Here is an 18,307-nt window from a genome sequence, read left to right on the forward strand (position 1 = left end):
CCCAGGGGCCTGAGGGGTGGAGCCAAAAAGGGTCAAATTGACTAAAACTTCAAAAATCTTCTCTACTCTCAGATATGGTGGAATCAAACACTCTTCATAGATGAAAGGGTCTTATGGTGTTTTACCAAAATTGTGAATTTCATGACCCTGGGGTCTCACGTTTGCCCCTGGGAAAGGGGTAAACTTTACTATAGTTTATATATGGAAATCACATTTTTGACTATTATTTGTTGGATTTGTATTAGAATTCATTCTAACCTGGTTAACATTATCAGCATGGGATAACAGTTTGATAGTATGCACATTTTGGCCCTGACTGACCCCCAGGGGCTGATGGGCAGGGGCTAAAAAGGGTCATATTGACTGAAATTTCAAAAATCTTCTCCTCAATACCCATATAAGATAGAATCAAATACTTTTAAGGGTCTTATGGTACTTTACATAAAATGTGGACTTCATGACCCTGGTGTCTCACGTTTGCCCCTTGGGAGAGGGTAAACTTTGCTATAGTTTATATAAGGAAATCACATTTTTGACAATCATTTGTTTGATTTCTGTTAGAATTCATTCCAACTTCTTAAAATTATCAGCATGGGATGAAAGCTATATGATATGCACATGTTGGCCCTGACTGACCCCTTGTATTGATGGGTGCATGGGGCCAAAAAGGGTCAAATAGATTAACAGAAACAAATCTCAGGTGACCGTTAAGGCCCATGGGCCTCTTGTTTAATGTCACCTGACCCACTGGGTGTTATAGCCTGAGGCACAGGGTGTTATAGGTGTATGGTGGCAACTGCCTCTTAGCATTGTGTCAATGCACCACTCTGGTGCTGTCCCCTACTTCAAAAAGTCACCAAGTTCCTAACAGCTATGGTCAGTAGTAGAAGAAAAAGAATCTGAATCAGTAGGGCATGGAAATTCATATTTTGTCTAAAAGTGTTTATACTACATTAACTCATTGAAGTCTGTCGAGTGACGGCCTGTCAGCTGGAGGGTTCACATGTAGATCCCTGTCAACTCAATTAAGGCTAATCCAGTTTATCTGACTGACTAATAAAAATATCAAAGCTTAATTCTAAAAGACAATAAGATTCTATTATAACTGAAAGCCAAACTTAAACAACATAAATTCCGTAGTGTAATTCTAAAATATTACCAAAAATTTGCTACACTTGAAATATCACTAATTATTAAAATTACCATTTTTGTACTATGATATAATTCCACTTTAAAGTTTGGTTCAACTTTAAAAAACTTTTTTTAAAGTTAGATCACATATTGCCAATCTGAATGCTGCTATCATTTGCAGAAAATCATACAGATTAGGTTGTCCATGCAGTCACTCTGAAATTTGAAGATACAAAATTGTATTAAAAAAGTGGGATACTGTTTGTATTTAGTTCATTTTCTCTGAAAGTGCTAACCAAAGCTTGGAATATACATGTAGTTATACAATTTTGTTTATTAGGGCCCAGAAATGTTGGCCCCCTTATTCTTAGTTATTATATATGTGTCTGTGTGTCTTTTATTTCTGGACTTTTGAATCAAGAGGACCAAACTTTTTAAAACTCCACACATTCATTCACTGTGATTTATATGATTATAATTATAACAGGTGGTCAGGTGGCTATGGCCACTGTTACTTTGAAGATAGAACTGGGATGCCAATGTCAAATTTATTATAAACACCTTTCAAACTTCTTGATTGTGTTCCATCAGTGGGTTTCAGCTCGAATTTGCCTGAAATGATCCTGAGATGGTCCTGACCGATTTTTGTCCATTTTGCACGTCGGTTTTAAATATAACATTGCCCCCATGGCTGCCATCTTGAAAACATGTTTCAAACTTTTTCAAGATCAACTAGTGGGCTTCAGCTTAATCTTGCTTGAAATGATTCTGAAATGCTACAATTTTTCTGGTCTGTCCGAAATCCAAGATGGTAGTCATTCATGTAAACAATCTAAATATACCTACAATTTTGAAAACACATTTCAAACTTCTTTGATTTCACTAATGGGATTCAGTTCAAACTTGCCTGAAATGATCCCGAGGTGGCACTATCAAAGTCTTATTTTTTGGGTCGGTCAGAAAACTAGATTGCCTCCATGGCTGTCATCTTGCAAAACCCATTTCAAACTTCTTCTCTTTCCAATAGTGGGATTCAGGTCAAATTTGCCTGAAATGATCCTAAATAAGTGTTTTCATTTTTTTTTTTTTTAATTAGATATATACTATTACTATGTATGTATAATACCTACAATTGTCCTTATGGTAATGGGCCTCTTGCTTTTTGGGTATTTTTTGTATTTAGATACATATATTTTTTTTTTTTGAGAGAGAGAGGGGGGCTTAGTGATAGGAGAAATTTTGCAGTACCAAATGAAGGTATTTAAGGGTTAACCCTATACCCTTTCTGAAACAAAAATTGAAGGATTTAAAGAAATAATGTAGTCCAGCTCATTGCTATATGTTATAAAAGTTGTTTGTTCTCAACAGAGGCATGTTCATGGAGGTCTGACAGCACACGCTGCTACCCTGGCAAATGTTCGACAGAAACAGTTGATAGTTGTGTATGCATGCAAGGTTTCACTGGTTTCCACTGTGATGAAAGTAAGTTTCCATCCTTGTTATTTCTAGTGATATGTGATTTTAGTATATGACTGTTTTCTGGTTTGCCAACACCTGACCTAAAAGTGTTGACAATAAGAATTAGTATATGACAGACCTGACTGGAGGAGTGACATCATGTGACAGGGATGACATCATGTGACAGGGATGACATCATGTGACACATCATGTGACAGGGATGACATCATGTGACAGGGATGACATCATGTGACAGGGATGTCATCATGTGACTAGGCTGTAAATCTGTTACCGATCTCGTTCAATGAAAAGAAAAGTGGTTCAGACATCAAACTATAAATAATAGTGACATGCTTTGTAACATCATATTAAAAATGATTATGATATCACAAAAACGCGATATTGACTTGTATTTCTAAAAAATTGTGTATGTTATTTGAAGTACTCCTCCTGGTATTTGAAAAATGAGCTTTGCTTTATACATGTGTGCTTGAATTGAAAAATATTAATCTCATTGTGAAATATGTCATATGCATATGTAATAAAACAATTATTGACTCCAGTTTCAGGCTATACCTGATTTAAGGACCTGATCTAAACAATATTTACCCCCACCTTCAACCTCTCTAATCTAAACAATATTTACCCCCACCTTCAGCCTCTCTAAACAATATTTACCCCCACCTTCAACCTCTCTGATCTAAACAATATTTACCCCCACCTTCAGCCTCTCTAAACAATATTTACCCCCACCTTCAACCTCTCTAATCTAAACAATATTTACCCCCACCTTCAGCCTCTCTAAACAATATTTACCCCCACCTTCAACCTCTCTGATCTAAACAATATTTACCCCCACCTTCAGCCTCTCTAAACAATATTTACCCCCACCTTCAGCCTCTCTAAACAATATTTACCCCCACCTTCAGCCTTTCCAATCTAAATAATATTTACCCCCACCTTCAGCTTCTCTAAACAATATTTACCCCCACCTTCAGTCTCTCTAAACAATATTTACCCCCACCTTCAACCTCTCTGATCTAAACAATATTTACCCCCTCCTTCAGCCTTTCCAATCTAAACAATATTTACCCCCACCTTCAGCTTCTCTAAACAATATTTACCCCCACCTTCAGTCTCTCTAAACAATATTTACCCTCACCTTCAGCCTCTCTAATCTTAACAATATTACCCCCACCTTCAGCCTCTCTGATCTAAACAATATTTACCCCCACCTTCAACCTCTCTGATCTAAACAATATTTACCCCCACCTTCAGCCTCTCTAAACAATATTTACCCCCACCTTCAGCCTCTCATGAAACAATAGTGAACCCCACCTTCACCTTTCCAAGCTAAACAAGTATTTACCCCCACCTTCAGCTGTCTCTAAACAAATATTGACCCCCACCATTCAGTGTCGCTAAACAATATTACCGCCACCTCAGTCTCTCTAAACAATATCTTCCCACCAAAAGAACAAAAACCCACCCCCCAACAATATTTTCCCCCCACCTTCAACCTCTCTGATCTAAACAATATTTACCCCCACCTTCAGCCTCTCTAAACAATATTTACCCCCACCTTCAGCCTCTCTAATCTAAACAATATTAACCCCCACCTTAAGCCTCTCCAATCTAAACAATATTTACCCCCACCTTCAGCCTCTCTAAACAATATTTACCCCCACCTTCAACCTCTCTGATCTAAACAATATTTACCCCCACCATCAGCCTCTCTAAACAATATTTACCCCCACCTTCAACCTCTCTGATCTAAACAATATTTACCCCCACCTCCAGCCCTCTCTAAACAATATTTACCCCCACCTTCAGCTTCTCTAAACAATATTTACCCCCACCTTCAGCCTCTCTAAACAATATTTACCCCCACCTTAAGCCTCTCCAATCTAAACAATATTTACCCCCACCTTCAGCCTCTCTAAACAATGTTTACCCCCACCTTCACCTGTCTGATCTAAACAATATTTACCCCCACCTTCAGCCTCTCTAAACAATATTTACCCCCCACCTTCAGCCTCTCTAATCTAAACAATATTTACCCCCACCTTCAGCCTCTCTAAACAATATTTACCCCCACCTTCAGTCTCTCTAATCTAAACAAAATTTACCCCCACCTTCAGCCTCTCTAAACAATATTTACCCCCACCTTAAGCCTCTCTAAACAATATTTACCCCCACCTTCAGCCTCTCTAAACAATATTTACCCCCACCTTCAGCCTCTCTAAACAATATTTACCCCCACCTTAAGCCTCTCTAAACAATATTTACCCCCACCTTCAGCCTCTCTAATCTAAACAATATTTACCCCCACCTTCAGCCTCTCTAATCTAAACAATATTTACCCCCACCTTCAGCCTCTCCAATCTAAACAATATTTACCCCCACCTTCAGCCTCTCTAAACAATATTTACCCCCACCTTCAGCCTCTCTAAACAATATTTACCCCCACCTTCAACCTGTCTGATCTAAACAATATTTACCCCCACCTTCAGCCTCTCTAAACAATATTTACCCCCACCTTCAGCTTCTCTAAACAATATTTACCCCCACCTTCAGCCTCTCTAAACAATATTTACCCCCACCTTAAGCCTCTCCAATCTAAACAATATTTACCCCCACCTTCAGCCTCTCTAAACAATATTTACCCCCACCTTAAGCCTCTCTAAACAATATTTACCCCCACCTTCAGCCTTTCCAATCTAAACAATATTTACCCCCACCTTCAGCCTCTCTAAACAATATTTACCCCCACCTTCAGTCTCTCTAATCTAAACAATATTTACCCCCACCTTCAGTCTCTCTAAACAATATTTACCCCATCCTTCAGCCTCTCTAAACTATATTTATCCCCACCTTCAACCTCTCTGATCTAAACAATATTTACCCCCACCTTCAGTCTCTCTGATCTAAACAATATTTACCCCCACCTTCAACCTCTCTGATCTAAACAATATTTACCCCCACCTTCAGCCTCTCTGATCTAAACTATATTTATCCCCACCTTCAACCTCTCTGATCTAAACAATATTTACCCCCACCTTCAGTCTCTCTGATCTAAACTATATTTATCCCCACCTTCAACCTCTCTGATCTAAACAATATTTACCCCCACCTTCAGCCTCTCTGATCTAAACAATATTTACCCCCACCTTCAACCTCTCTGATCTAAACAATATTTACCCCCACCTTCAGCCTCTCTAAACAATATTTACCCCCACCTTCAGCCTCTCTAATCTAAACAATATTTACCCCCACCTTAAGCCTCTCTAATCTAAACAATATTTACCCCCACCTTCAGCCTCTCTAAACAATATTTACCCCCACCTTCAACCTCTCTGATCTAAACAATATTTACCCCCACCATCAGCCTCTCTAAACAATATTTACCCCCACCTTCAACCTCTCTGATCTAAACAATATTTACCCCCACCTTCAGCCTCTCTAAACAATATTTACCCCCACCTTCAACCTGTCTGATCTAAACAATATTTACCCCCACCTTCAGCCTCTCTAAACAATATTTACCCCCACCTTCAGCTTCTCTAAACAATATTTACCCCCACCTTCAGCCTCTCTAAACAATATTTACCCCCACCTTAAGCCTCTCCAATCTAAACAATATTTACCCCCACCTTCAGCCTCTCTAAACAATGTTTACCCCCACCTTCAACCTGTCTGATCTAAACAATATTTACCCCCACCTTCAGCCTCTCTAAACAATATTTACCCCCACCTTCAGCCTCTCTAATCTAAACAATATTTACCCCCACCTTCAGCCTCTCTAAACAATATTTACCCCCACCTTCAGTCTCTCTAATCTAAACAAAATTTACCCCCACCTTCAGCCTCTCTAAACAATATTTACCCGCACCTTAAGCCTCTCTAAACAATATTTACCCCCACCTTCAGCCTCTCTAAACAATATTTACCCCCACCTTCAGCCTCTCTAAACAATATTTACCCCCACCTTAAGCCTCTCTAAACAATATTTACCCCCACCTTCAGCCTCTCTAATCTAAACAATATCTACCCCCACCTTCAGCCTCTCTAATCTAAACAATATTTACCCCCACCTTCAGCCTCTCCAATCTAAACAATATTTACCCCCACCTTCAGCCTCTCTAAACAATATTTACCCCCACCTTCAACCTGTCTGATCTAAACAATATTTACCCCCACCTTCAGCCTCTCCAATCTAAACAATATTTACCCCCACCTTCAGCCTCTCTAAACAATATTTACCCCCACCTTCAACCTGTCTGATCTAAACAATATTTACCCCCACCTTCAGCCTCTCTAAACAATATTTACCCCCACCTTCAGCTTCTCTAAACAATATTTACCCCCACCTTCAGCCTCTCTAAACAATATTTACCCCCACCTTAAGCCTCTCCAATCTAAACAATATTTACCCCCACCTTCAGCCTCTCTAAACAATATTTACCCCCACCTTCAACCTCTCTAAACAATATTTACCCCCACCTTCAGCCTCTCTAATCTAAATTTAAATTCTTAATGATTTGGTGCAAGTTTTAATATACTTGCCAAATCTGATTTGTCATGCAGAGTCACAAACAACATTTTTTTCATTTCCGGTTCTCATGCTTTATTCCCTGCAATAACTGGTACAAACGTTAAGAGATTTTCTGTAAACTTTAAGGGCTTGACCAAGTTTGATTGCCACATTTGCCTGACTTTATTTGGCAGAGTTATGGCCCTTGATTACTGAAATTTTTTTTTTTTCTTTAAATATCTTCTGATTATCATCAAGCTTATACATAATGTAGTAACAGAGTAATATACCGTTAAATAACTCTTCTAAATATTTTCTAAAAGTATTCAAAATTAGGAACAGGATTCACTGTATTAAGGGCTCAGCCAAGTTCGTGATAAGGTTAGGTAAGGGTAAAATCACTTTGTCTGGCGTCCAGCATCACTCAATATCTTGTGGGTGTATTTCATTGATTCATAAACAGACAAAACTCAAGTTGATATACATATGTACTCCATTCAGTTGTCATTACCACTTGTTTCATTATTTTCCATAGAAAAACAGATTAAATATTACCAAAATGATTGGAATTTTCACGGGTAATAGTTGACGGTACTTTACAAAGTCAGGTTACAGTACAATACATTGCATACTGTCTTTGATTTGCCTAACAATTGCACGTGGCTATCAGCTTTGTTTGTGTTTATCAGTTATTGACACCCCTACCATCACCGACCAGCAAGCAGTCCTTCATGACCGTAATGGTAGAACAGTGGAAAACCCAGCCGATATCAGTGCCAGCTACTCATATCCAATGCCTACTGTCTGGACCAATAACAGGCTTATCGACCGGGTTGATGCCTACTTTACTGGAGTGTTTAAGGTGGATGTACCCGTGGCCGACCTTCCACCGCCACCTTCCAGTGATGGGACTACTCATTTTGTGACAGACTTTCAGTATGGTATTATTGGTGGTGACATGAAATTCACCTTATACAGAGGTAAATTGAATCTAAGAACATGACTATTATATCATAAAAATTGCCAGTCAGTAAATGTGTAAGGTTTTCGATACATGACTTTTAACCATTGTGCTTCTTCCGTCGTCATATGCCATTTGCTGGCATTAAACTTTCACTGCTGGGGTTCAGCTCAAACTTAACAACTATGATTTTAAGATATGTTCCCAACCAATGTGTTGCTATTTTTCTGGTCGGCCTAAAATCCAAAGAGCACCGCTTATGACTTAAATCTTGAAAAATATGTTTACAACCTCTCCAGTTTCGCTGATGCCGTTAAGCGGAAAATTGCTTTTATTTGATTTCGAAAATGGATTCATGATTTTACTGAACATCACCTATTTTAATTTTTTTTCTTAAGTTCCAACAGCGAGACTCTTTCTTAAAATGATCCTGAGATGGTCCTGACCGAGTGTTATCATTTTTGTTTTGGTCGGTCCGAAATCCAAGATGGCCACTATGGTCATCATTTTAAAAACACATTTCAAACGTCTTATCCAGTTTCACTCACAGAGGCCGTTGATCTGGAAATTAGTGGGGATGTAAGTTAAAGTAAGGGATTTAAATTTATTAGCTGATCACAAAGTGTTGTTATTTTTGGCCTTGTAAAATATTAGACATGACAACCGAAGTGGCCATTTTGTAACATGATTGTGTTATCATGGTTTTCCTTAACCTTAAAGGGCTCCACCTTGTAGGCCCCTGGGCTTAGGCCCACTGTTTATACAAAATTGTTACCCTTAAAAAAATTTCCCAAATGTGTAAACAGAGTGTTTGTAATTGGTGATTTTTTTTTGTTGCACTATAAAAACTATTAGAACCTCGTTTAAGCTACATGTATACTTAACAATTGTATATTTTCTAATTTTTAATGAACTCTTGGTAAAGACACTGGCAATGTAGATACAGTGATATATAAATAACTATTGCCAGTGTAGTATGTTAAAGTGAAGCCCATGTGGTAAAGTCAACTGTGCTTCAAAATACCATGCTACACTGCATGGGTCTCCCTTTGGTCTTACAGTGGGGTGCTCAATAAGAGAAAGTTATTCTTCAAAATAATTCTGAAGAAATGTAAAATGTTTTGCTGTAGTCACTGTAATATCAAGGTGTTTGATGCAGAAATTTTTAGCCTTTTTCTTTACTATTAAGGGGTGGAAGAGTAATTTGAATTGTGTTCATTTGATATTGAATGTTGACAAATTGTTCTGAATTGTGAACATTGCATACAGTAGTGATGACATTAAAAAGATTTGGTCACATTAAACAGTAGTGGTCACATTAAACAGTAGTGGTCACATTAAACAGTAGTGGTCACATTAAACAGTAGTGGTCACATTAAACAGTAGTGGTCACATGATACAGTAGTGGTCACATTAAACAGTAGTGGTCACATGATACAGTAGTGGTCATATTAAACAGTAGTGGTCACTTTAACATTTGTGGTCACATTAAACAGTAGTGGTCACATTAAACAGTAGTGGTCACACGATACAGTAGTGGTCACATTAAAAAGGAATGATTATACTAAAAAGTAATGGTCACATTGAACAGTAGTGGTCACATTAAACAGTAGTGGTCACATGATACAGTAGTTGTCACATGATACAGTAGTGGTCACATGATACAGTAGTGGTCACATTAAACAGTAGTTGTCACATGATATAGTAGTGGTTACATTAAACAGTAGTGGTCACATTAAACAGTAGTGGTCACATGATACAGTAGTGGTCACATTAAACAGTAGTGGTTACATTAAACAGTAGTGGTTACATTAAACAGTAGTGGTCACATTAAACAGTAGTGGTCACATTAAACAGTAGTGGTCACATTAAACAGTAGTGGTCACATTAAACAGTAGTGGTCACATTAAAAAGTAGTGGTCATATTAAACAGTAGTGGTCACATTAAAAAGTAGTGGTCATATTAAACAGTAGTGGTCACATTAAACAGTAATGGTCACATTAAACAGTAGTGGTCACATTAAACAGTAGTGGTCATCTTAAACAGTAGTTGTCATATTAAACAGTAGTGGTCATATTAAACAGTAGTGGTCACATTAAACAGTAGTGGTCATATTAAACAGTAGTTGTCATATTAAACAGTGGTGGTCATATTAAACAGTAGTGGTCACATTAAACAGTAGTGGTCACATTAAACAGTAGTGGTCACATTAAACAGTAGTGGTCATATTAAACAGTAGTGGTCACACGATACAGTAGTGGTCACATGATACAGTAGTGGTCACATTAAAAAGGAATGATTATACTAAAAAGTAATGGTCACATTGAACAGTAGTGGTCACATTTAACAGTAGTGGTCACATGATACAGTAGTTGTCACATGATACAGTAGTGGTCACATGAAACAGTAGTGGTCACATTAAAAAGGAATGATTATACTAAAAAGTAATGGTCACATTGAACAGTAGTGGTCACATTAAACAGTAGTGGTCACATGATACAGTAGTGGTCACATTAAAAAGGAATGATTATACTAAAAAGTAATGGTCACATTGAACAGTAGTGGTCACATTAAACAGTAGTGGTCACGTGATACAGTAGTTGTCACATGATACAGTAGTGGTCACATGATACAGTAGTGGTCACATGAAACAGTAGTGGTCACATTAAAAAGGAATGATTATACTAAAAAGTAATGGTCACATTGAACAGTAGTGGTCACATTAAACAGTAGTGGTCACATGATACAGTAGTTGTCACATGATACAGTAGTGGTCACATGATACAGTAGTGGTCACATTAAACAGTAGTGGTCACATGATATAGTAGTGGTTACATTAAACAGTAGTGGTCACATTAAACAGTAGTGGTCACATGATACAGTAGTGGTCACATTAAACAGTAGTGGTTACATTAAACAGTAGTGGTTACATTGAACAGTAGTGGTCACATTAAACAGTAGTGGTCATATTAAACAGTAGTGGTCACATTAAACAGGAGTGGTCACATGATACAGTAGTGGTCACATGAAAAAGTTCTGGTCACATTAAAAAGTAGTGGTCACATTAAACAGTAGTGGTCACATTGAACAGTAGTGGTCACATTAAACCGTTTTTAATATTTGTTTAATATGTTTACCACAGTTTTTTTCAGGTTTCTCAGTTTAATGTTTATCATTTTTGTCTTGGAAAATATTTTTGTAGGTTCAGCTGCTGTTTGGCCTATTTACACAAGACAGTGTCAGGGGTCAGACATGAATCCGACAAATTTAGAATACACGTGTTCTCAGCAAATCACCTTCAGAGCATGGAGCAACTTCATGCATAATGACAAGTAGGTTAAATTTCATCTCAGTGGCATTTCTAGAGGTTGGCAACTTTTAACTAAGGCCCATATAGAAATACAGGTGCAGTATATAAAATAATCATGATGTTCATCTTGATCTGTCCATCTGTTTGCCAGCACGTCTATTTCAGTAGATTATCTCAGAACCCAGAAAGATTTGTATATGCATTAGAGGCTCAGAAAATTCTTAAAGATTAAACTAAAAGTCTTGCACTTAAATTGAACCAAAACATTGAACATACTTTTGAAAATACATCTTTCATCAGTGACCTTTACATAAGGCCAAACTTTCTGAAATATCACTGATATGCAGATTTGAGACATGTATATTGCAGTCTTGAGGACAATGTTACTGTTAGGACTAGGATAAGGTTTATCACCTGGTAAACTATTATATAAGGTTTAATCATAGGAGGCAAAACTTACACTGTGATATACAGATGTTTGAGGGGCCAATAAGAAGTCTGTCAACTCAGCTGTAAATGAGTTTTTGATTGAAACATATTTTTATTGTTCAATATAACAACAGGGATAAGGCACAAGTTATCTCAACTTAGAAACGCCTTCTCCCAAAACTACATTGTATATTTATAACATATCTACAATAATATACACTATCACCAATTAAGTTTTCTAGAGCTAGACATTTGTTAAGAAGAGGAGAGCTGAAAAGCCAGGAAGAAGAAAAGAATAACAACAAAAAAAAATGAATGGGGAGGGGGGGGGGGGTTAAATCTATTGAAGTGAAATATTCTTAAGAGACCTTGGAACCGATTACTATTTTAATATAGTATAGGTCTGTACGGATTTAATAATATATCCGTTTTGCTCGTCTGACAGGTTTGGAGAACCACACAGAACAACATTGATTGTGACATTACAATATTTAGAAATGTTGTTGAAATTTTACGTTGTCTTCTATATAATATACATTCTAAAAAATAATGCACAACATTTTCACATTCATTTCCACATTCACATGATGGATCAATAATTATATTAACTCAAAACAAATCATATTTTAAACTGCTACAAGCATGACGCAACCTTGTATGTAAAACATTTAACTTTCTGTTTCCTACATGATAAAATAAAGGCAACGCATCAAGGTTGTGTTGGATTTTATATTTAAAACAATTAATGGATGGTTGCTCTCTGACATCGATTGGTAAATTATTCCATAACCTTAGAGTAGACAGAAAAAAAGATTCATAAGAAATGGCCGATAATCAATAATTTTGGACAGTGTAGTTTTGGTTATTTCTGACATTATACATTTTACGCTCCCCTACTCTTGGAGGAAGTAGATTACTTAAATAAGAAGGAGTTAGATTATCATGAAGTTTATACATACATGCAAGTTTCTTTAATTTTCTTCTTTCTGATAATGGTTGAAGTTGGGATTCTTTATATAGAGATTGTTTACTAGAAACAGAAGGCATGCCTGTGATAACTCTTGCTGCTTCTAGTTGGACTTGCTCGAGCTTGTTTACGTCTGTCAGAGAACAACCATCCCATAATTCACATGCATATTCTTATACTGGCAACACAAATACTTTGTATATCCGCAATAGTGTCTTTCTATTCAACAAATATTTAAATTTTCTTAATACCGATATTTTTTTCATACAAGCTTTTTGGATTTCTGATATATGTAGAGACCACTTTGCATCTTAACTAAAAGTTACACCTAAATGTCTATGGTTTTCAACACAATTCAAAATTTCATTCCCGAAAATAAGTTGCATAAGTGGCTACGTTTTTAGAATTTGTTATGAATAATACATCAGTTTTTTGTGGGTTGAATTTAGTAAGCCAGTCTTGGGACCATTGATTAAGTTTCTGTAAGTCACTTTCTAAAGACCGTTGAATATCTACACAAGATGATGAAGAAATACACGTGAAATACTATTCAAATTATCAACAATATCATTTATGTAAATTAAAAACAAAAGTGGTCCCAAGACACTTCCCTGCGGAACACCTGCATTTGTGGAGCCTTGATCGGAATATACATTTTTTACTAAAACTTGTTGCTGCCGTCCCGATACATGTATATATAGAGGTTACACAACGAGTGGTTGTTGGATATGGAATTTATTTCACACGAGTGAGTTATTTTTTAAAAGTTACAAAAGACATGAGCTTTAGCGAGTGTTTTTTGCAACTTTTAAAAAATAACTTACGAGTGTGAAATAAATTCCATATCCAACAATTTCGAATCGTGTGACCTGTTTCTACCACAATAATATCGGCTTGAATCAAAGGGAAACGTGGCCAAGTATAATTTCGCGTATGCAAATAAAGTGTACCGGTGACGTCCGGGACCCGGTGATGTGACGTCATTAGATTATTGATGACATCAATAACAATTGCAGCTTGGGTCAAAGTTCACCATGTCAGCCAATCGAAATGCGTACAGAGTTTATACCACGTGTGGTATAAACAGATTGTTAATCAACGGCTGTAATGATTAACTGATGGTCTGAGAGTTGAATAACACAGGGTATTGTGGTAGAAAAATTTTTAACCAACGTAATAGATTACCTCTAATACCATATGCTTCTAATTTAATCATTTGTAAATGAGTATGTGGTAGGGTAGTGCAAAAAGTATTGTGTGCAAGCTGTTGTCACTGAAATGGCAGCTCTGGCTGTATGTCACCAAGGAACTGGGCAATACATTGGCTAAAGACACAATAACCCCAAATGTTAATTTGTGAACTGCTTTGTGATAGCTGCACAGTGGCATTGTGATATAGCTGTCTATAAAAAATCAAATTGTTATCTTATTACAAAGTGAAAGGATTTAGTCTAGAGTCTGGCCACCCAGGCCGCTGGAGGGTGGGGTCCAAATAGGCAAAACATAGCAAAGTCTATGAAATTTATTCTTCTATTGAAATTAAGACTGTTTTGCAAGTTATCAATCACTGCAATATTTAGGTGAGTGCATGATACAGTCCATCTGGGCATCTTGTTCTCAAACATGGCCAATAGTTGTGTCATTTGATTTTGAATTTATTAGATCCAGAAAACAAAAAGGCAGACAGGTTGCCATCTTTAAGTTTGAAGTTTGTTTTTGCTATTTCTTGAAAAGCACTTAAGGAATTGTAGCCAACCGTCATCAGATAATGGGCTTTTCAAATCGACCAATGGCAATGGTCCACAGTTAATCTGTTAGCACTGTTGAGAAGTACTGGAGGGATAGTTCTTAAACTTTACAAGTATATTTCATTTGATTCTTGTTTGAGCCAATTCAGTTTTGGGGTTAATCGGGAAAACAAAGTGGCCAACAGGCAGCCATCTTGGATTTTTACAGCTTAACATTGTTATCTATTGAGAAGTGCTTGAAGGATGTTTTCCAAACTTTGCCTGTTGCTTCCCTTTGGTATAGTTGTATTCATTAAATATTGGGTCAGGTTGGGTAAACCAAATTACTGACAGGCAGCCATCTTGGATTTTGACAGTTGAAATTACACGTAGTTATTGATATATTACAGAAAAGTCTTCATATGTAGGTTCCTCTTTGTCCTTAGACTTCATATGTAGGTTCCCCTTGGTCTTTAGACTTTATATGTAGGTTCTGTTTTGTCTATATACTTCATATGTAGCTTCCCATTGGTCCATAGACTTTAGATGTAGGTTCCCATTTAAGTCCATAGAAATTCATATGTAGGTTTCGTTTGGTTCATAGACTTCATACATTGTATGTAGGCTCCCCTTGGTCCTTAGACCTCATATGTAGGTTCCCCTTGGTCCTTAGACCCCTAGCTTCCCTTTGACCCTTAGATGTCATATATAGGTTCCCCTTGGTCCTTTGACTTGATAATTGTAAGTAGGTTCCCCTTGGTCCTTAGACCTCATATGTAGGTTCCCCTTGGTCCTTAGACCCCTAGCTTCCCTTTGACCCTTAGACGTCATATATAGGTTCCCCTTGGTCCTTTGACTTGATAATTGTAAGTAGGTTCCCCTTGGTCCTTAGACCTCATATATAGGTTCCCCTTGGTCCTTTGACTTGATAATTGTAAGTAGGTTCCCATATTGGTTCATAGACTCCATATGTAGGTTTCCCTTGTTCCACAGACTTCACAAGAAGGTTCTGATTGGTCCTTAGACTTCATATATAAGTTTTCCTTCAGACTTAATTAGTAATGTAGTTTCTCTTGTTGATAAAGAGAATTAGAGTGGGAAGAGGCAAAAAGTAAGGAAAAGATCAGTCTTTCTTAGGAGTGATAAGGGTCATTCAATTGTGAAGGCAAGATCCCTCTGGGATCTCTAATTAGTTTATACTTTATATGCAGGTTCCTAATGGCCCCTTTAAGCTGTGCCTTTTTTATTTGGAGTCTGAACCAGAAATAAATGGCCATCTGACAATCATCTTGTTTTTGACATTTGAATTTTATTTAAGAAATAATTAACGATGATTCGTGTATTATTGCAGGATATACAACGAGGACGAGGATATTTTGCAATTAAATTAATAACGAAGGCTGCAGGCCTGAGTTATTAATTAAAATTGCAAAATATCTGAGTCCGAGTTGTATATCCTGCAACAATACACAAGTCAAAGTTGATTATTTCTATTCTACCATGTACTGTTTAGTTCTGAGATCGACCTCTTTCTAATAGAAAAACAGCAAAGAAACCCCGGGAAAACCTTGTAATTTATTTCTTGAGTATTGTATTATTTGTTGATGAAATATACATGCAAAACAGTACTACGATCACGAGCAACTATCATATGGCATTGATTTTGAAAATTAAAAAAAAAAAAGAAAAAAGAAAAAAGAAAAAAAAGGGGGGCCTCCGTAGGATTCGAACTCGCGTCGTGATAAAAATATATTGAAAGACTAACCCATTAGCCCACTCGGCTATAGTAACCTTTTATGAAACGGGTGAATATTAGATATTTAAAATTGTAACAGCCGTGACTCACGACCGTGTATTATTGGCACGAGCATGGGTTATTGGAAAATAATACATGGTTTTAAACCAATCAAAACTGGCGTTACATAGCAAACATGGTAGAATATTCTTTTTAGCTCACCTGGCCCTGTCCTGTGAGGCAGTGCTTATAACCTGAATTAGAATGATGTTTAATGCTTGAATGAATTGTACAGGAATGCTATAACTAATATATCATTTTGTGTTAGAGGTTACAGTGACCTTCATTATTCTATAGCGCACTGTCGTTTTTTTGGTTTCGAATGTTAGACTAATCATCATTTAAATTAACTCTGTGATGTCCCTTTATGTGGAAAGAAGGTCATGTTTTCAGATAATTTCCATAATTGTTTTCTGACACAAACCTTGATTAAATGTCTTATCTCCTGATTATGACATGAAACTGATATTACATTAACACTAATTCCTTATGTATGATAATTTACCCTAAGAGCTTTGTGTAGATAAGGAAATGTTGATTTAAAGCCAGTAGTTATAATCCATGTTTATCTGTTCAGATTATACTTTGACCTGTCAGTAAAAAATGGAGGGTATGTGAGAATCATCCATCGAGAGAACTCCTATGCTCAAACCTTGTTCAAGTTGAAAGGAAAGACCCACTCGCGGCAAGTTCATGTATCACTTTGACATGGAACTACCATATCATGTTTGTACCGAAAGTGGGAGTACTTCCTGTGGCCAGGCTGTCACCGCACCGGATCTTACTGAAGATGTGAGTATCAGAAAGTTTTCAGCTCACCTCCCTAAACTATAATATAATTTTCTATATATATTTTTAAGAATATAACAACTGCGAACTAATTCTTGTGCATTATCATTTCCAGGACATCTTGAAGGGACTGTCAATTAAAGTGTTTGCAAATCATTAGCATTGAACCTCGTGATAAAAAAATAGTCCCGGCCAAAGGTCACCATGTCAACCAATCAAAATGCATTTAGAGTTTATTCCACATGTTGTAATGATTGGTCCATGCCTTGGAAGTTGATAACACCCACATATTGTGGTAGAAAATAGTTTACACTAGTGTTTACTTTTGAAAATACAAAGTCATTAGGACTTAATTGTGTGTAATGTAGGTGAAAAAGTTTGTCAATTTTTTGGCCAACAACTTTTTTTTTTTTTTTTTAAATATGTTGTTTCAGCCATCAATCACCTTCAGCTGGGATGGTTGGGCAGACAATTTGTCTGGTCTGGACAGGTATGAGTATGAAGTGTACACCACACGGATCTCCCGGGGACTGTTGATGGAAGATGCACTACTTCCTGGCATGCCTGTTGTCATGCCAACCAGTCAGAGCTCGGTAAGCTGTATGATGTATTTTAGACACATAGTCAACTTTTTTTATGAAACTTTTGAGTATGATTTGTAATTGGTTGATATATATTGAAATTTTCTCTTAGTGATTTGTTTGTAGTCCTTTTAACTATATATCTATAGCTAACTACCAAGCATCATATGTGACATTGGAAATTTTGCACTGATTTTTTGTTGTGTTGGAAATTGTGAGAATATAAGAACAATATGTACAACCTTGTCTGATGTTCTGGGAAAGTGACATGAAATATATGTGAAAATGTACATCAGGTCAAAGTTTCTATGATAGCATACTGACATACTAATACAATTTACAAATTGTTGTATGGTATATCTATATAAAATGTTGACCTATCTAACATTAACATAACCAGAGATTTAAATCTTAATCATGCATTTTTAAGTTAATAAGTGTTGGACAATTACAGTTGTATTTGATTTTGAAGGTTGTTGGAAATTATAAACATACAAATTATCTTAATTGTTTATGTCAACTAGACTACATGGCCTACATTCTCTAGAATTTTAAAATTATCAACAAAACAGCTTTATACCTGCCATGTTTATCAAAATGTTAAGTGCATTTATTTAGTGATCT

General features: G+C 36.7%; 1 protein-coding gene across 1 annotated transcript in view; it reads left to right on the forward strand.

Annotated features, from left to right (window-relative positions):
• LOC117335548 overlaps positions 1–17,645 on the forward strand; it is a 73,979-nt gene extending 56,334 nt beyond the window's left edge. The window contains exons 6-10 of the mRNA XM_033895620.1: positions 2,500–2,613; positions 7,813–8,103; positions 11,288–11,417; positions 16,891–17,105; positions 17,537–17,645. Of these exons, the coding sequence (XP_033751511.1) occupies positions 2,500–2,613; positions 7,813–8,103; positions 11,288–11,417; positions 16,891–17,020 (665 nt within the window). The 3' untranslated portion in view covers positions 17,021–17,105; positions 17,537–17,645. The remainder of the gene's footprint in view (positions 1–2,499; positions 2,614–7,812; positions 8,104–11,287; positions 11,418–16,890; positions 17,106–17,536) is intronic.
• Positions 17,646–18,307: the final 662 nt, after the last annotated feature.

The sequence above is a fragment of the Pecten maximus genome, chromosome 10, assembly GCF_902652985.1.
Source record: "Pecten maximus chromosome 10, xPecMax1.1, whole genome shotgun sequence".
Classification (NCBI taxonomy): Eukaryota; Metazoa; Mollusca; class Bivalvia; order Pectinida; family Pectinidae; genus Pecten; species Pecten maximus.